The sequence below is a fragment of the Sinocyclocheilus grahami genome, unplaced genomic scaffold (genome assembly GCF_001515645.1).
Source record: "Sinocyclocheilus grahami isolate Dianchi unplaced genomic scaffold, SAMN03320097.WGS_v1.1 scaffold1526.1, whole genome shotgun sequence".
In the NCBI taxonomy this organism is placed as follows: domain Eukaryota; kingdom Metazoa; phylum Chordata; class Actinopteri; order Cypriniformes; family Cyprinidae; genus Sinocyclocheilus; species Sinocyclocheilus grahami.
Genome location: NW_015506705.1, coordinates 85,362 through 89,199, shown reverse-complemented (window position 1 = coordinate 89,199; position 3,838 = coordinate 85,362). Strand labels below are relative to the sequence as shown.

The following is a 3,838-nucleotide window of genomic DNA, read 5'->3' as shown; positions in this document are numbered from 1 at the left end:
TCCAGTGGGGACATAATTACGGATTATAATGACTTACTGTCTTTTCACGCAGTGCGTTGCATCTCGCACATAAACATAAAATCATGTCTGCATTTGTGATCGGAGAAATGACAAACAACAAGCCCTACTCTACACTGCTCAAAAACTCGCTTTAAATATATAAAATATAAAAACTCTTTAAATATGTAAACGTACTTAGTCTGTGAGTCAGAACAGCCAGCATTGTAGTCTACTGTACCAGGATCAGGAAACAGTCCTCCATAAAATGTTCTGCACACATCTGAATATTTGGGTTGAAGTGTTCTGGAACAGTGTTGTAAATACAACTTACAGCGTCACACACGGCGGCCTAGAGTGAGCGGAGGCGGTGGGCTTGAGAACGGCGAGAATTCGACGGAGGCTTGCGACGACCCCGGGCTGGACTCCGCTTCGTCCACGGTGAAAGCCGATCTGGCGATCCACAGCGCAAAGTTGTAGTATTTCCTCAGCAACCAGCACGGATCAGCTCCAGGCATGACGAAGCGGATATCGTCCTCTTTTGGAAGGCCAAACAAAGTAGTTTCACTTTCACAACGAAGCACACAGCGCCTTCACGACACGGCGGCAGCAACAATACTACAGCGAGAATAAAAGTTACGCCTTCTTTCTTTGCGTGAACATTTGGGTGGCGTTATGCAAATCTTCCCACATAGTGACGTAGACATGTGGGGGCGTGTTAGAACGAGCCGTTTTAGGTAGGCGTGGCTGACTCTTAACTTTTATAAAGAATATCTCTTTGGATTTGAGACTTTAGTCTTTGCAACTTTACAGATCTTCTTTATGCACCAAGAGATTGTATCACTCCAAAGAGAAAGGAACAATTGAAATAGCATCATATGACCCCTTTAAAAAAATATGCACAGATGAATAATTTTCATAATCACCTGTATCATTCAATAAGAAAACAAATGTGGGCAGTTTTTTATTTTTTGTAAAGTTGTGTATTTTTCTGAAGCTCCGTATTAGCTCTGCAGTTTCCTTTCATCTCTTTCTCCCTCTGTAAATGCAGCAGTGCAACTGCATCCAGATTTTTTTTTTTAACTGTTATATAATTTTTTGAATGCATGTCTTTGCAGAACGAGAATGTGCACCGGTCTGTGAAGCCCCAGATCCTGTCTGTGTTTGGCGATATTGCTCTTGCCATTGGTGGTGAATTCAAGAAGTACCTGGACATTGTGCTGGACACTCTGCAGCAGGCCTCGCAGGCACAGGTGGACAAGGTAAGCAGCACAGCCCAACACCTCTGTTCCCCAGACGGACCACAAACACCTGTCATAAACCAGAGCAGGGCTGGGGATCACGCTTTCTGACGACGACTCCTGTTCAATCGGTGTGAAAATGACTAGTCAATTTAGTTGAGTTCTAGATTTAGTTGGAGCTCTAGGGAATTTAGTATGCGGTTATAATTGTTGTAATGGCCAGTCTGGCACAACAGTGAGTACGTTTACATGGACAACAATAATCCGATTTTAATATGATTAAGACAATACTCTGATTAAGAATCTACCAGATAAACAGAGATTTTTGATTACCTTAATCCGGTTAAAGTCATAATCGAAGTAAACAGAAATCTAGTTAAGACATGTGGAGTATTCCTATTTTAGTCGCAATAGGGCCTTTCGCACCGCGGGAACCTTTTCGTAGTACCAGAACTAATTGTGGAACTACCCACTTTTTGGCGTGTTCGCACCGCCGGAACTGGGAGCGATTTTAGTACCGGACTGCCTTTTTCGAGAACCAAATTAGCTCCTACTCCGGAGCAGGGTCTAACCAGCACAACTGGTACTAATCGTGACGCAAGTAGACATTGACTGGCCAAACGCGTATGAAAACGCCCTCACCCACCATGATTTAAAACTCTGTGTAAACATACTGTAAGCATGTCAACTTATTTCGCAAGTATGGAGAACAGCGATAGATGGACGGACGCTGAAGTGCAGGCACTTGTAGCAAATGTAGCACTGCCAGTTGTTGTTGGAGATTCTTAGTCCTCCTTTCCGTTCTATCAATCGCTTTACGTATACGTCAACTTTCCATGTTCATTATTGTGAAACCCACGAGACACAACAAACACACAGCTCCGATCACAGCGTCCTCCATCCTCCTGTTGTTAACGTAGTTCTTCTTTGTTTCCGTTGTTGAATGCTGTGCACAAATGACGTCACTGTTGATCGGCTCCTAGTACACACTGTCGGTGCGAATGCAACCCTTTAAATGGTACTGGGAAATAGTTTGCGCAAAATCGTCCCAGTACTGTACATTTATTTCTGGAACTAAAGTGGTGCGAAAGGCCCTATTATTGAAGTGCAATATAGACATGTAAACACCTTAATCACATTATTACCATTAGACTTTCCGCCGCATTTTGTGACAGGATACACACACACACGGCAGTGCTCAACCGTTTGACGGCAAATAAAAAAGCTTCAACACTCTACGTCTGTTTGCACGTACAAATAATTAACTGCGCTTTAAGCTTTCATAAAATAAAAAATGAAACACCCAAAACTGTACATGGCATCATCACGAAGACGAACTATGTTTATACATGAAATTCCGGAGGGGACGTCAGATGGCATCACGTGGGGATGGAATGACGTGTGCCATTAATCGAACTACCGTATTGACCCGAATATAAGACAATGTTTTTTTCTTGGAAATACATCTGAAAAAACGGGGTCGTCTTATATTCATGGTCTAGACTTTGACATGTCAATAATACACCCACAACAATAGATGGCGCCAAATACGCATAAAACGAGTGTGCCATGAAATACGTAATGTAATGCGTGTTGTAAAGATCGCGAGTAAAAACAAAAGAGAAAGAAAAGCTTACAGCTGCATGAGTCGTGACTGTCACGTTAGCCTGATGGGACCAAACTCTCTTTGTGATTTTAAAACGTAAGACAGTACCCAGATTTGAAGACTACGGTAAGATTTAACTTCTACCGTTAATAAGATTTTGGTAGACTACTATTAGATGGATAGCCTAAATGTCCTAATTCAGATGGCCTACCGTTTTTTTTTTTATTGGATTTTCAAAAGTGGATATTTTTTTAATGTGATTGTTGGTACATTTGACCGGTTTTTACCGTACTTTCAAAACAAAAATTAAAATAGGAAAAATATGATATATGAAAATAATTGAAGTCAAAATGTGTTTTACTGCGAAAAAACAAGATTTGTTTTTTAAAAAGCCTTTTTCCAAAAGGTACATCTGGAAAAAGGGGGTTGTCTTATAATCAGGGTCGTCTTATATTCGGGCCAATACGGTATGTACTATAACATGTAAAACGGGAACATGAACGGAATATTCTAAAAGCAACTCATGGAAACACCATAATCATAATGTTGGCTTATTTCGAATAAGGTAAATAATTAGATTACTGATGTCCACGTAAACGTAGTGAGTGTCACTGATTACATAAATGGGTTGATTCTTGTAACACTTAAAAATGGACCCATCTAAACTTGATTGTGAATGATTTAATATATTTCAGTTAGTGGTTTAGTAAATGTTCTTGTTGTGTAAAAATCTATGAAGCATGTAAAGGACTTTTCACACTGAACTCGAAATTCGGTGCGATGATGCTTTTGAATCGAAACAATAGATCCCTAAGAGGCTATGCACACCAGGCACGATCATATGCAGCTCATGGTATTTTTATAGCAATAAAGGATGTTTATGACAATAAGCAATGTGGCATTATTAAACATACAAAGAGTGCTTGTCTGCCTAGAATCATAATCAACTATAGATCACAATCGGAAGTTATTACAAGCACTTGATGATGGTTTA

The 3,838-nt window shown here is 40.3% G+C and overlaps 1 protein-coding gene across 1 annotated transcript in view; it reads left to right on the top strand.

Annotated features, from left to right (window-relative positions):
- Positions 1-3,838, top strand: part of LOC107570969 (importin subunit beta-1-like) — a 46,526-nt gene that overhangs the window by 28,003 nt on the left and 14,685 nt on the right. Inside the window, exon 18 of the mRNA XM_016257253.1 lies at positions 1,116-1,259. Coding sequence (XP_016112739.1) covers positions 1,116-1,259 — 144 coding nt within the window. The remainder of the gene's footprint in view (positions 1-1,115; positions 1,260-3,838) is intronic.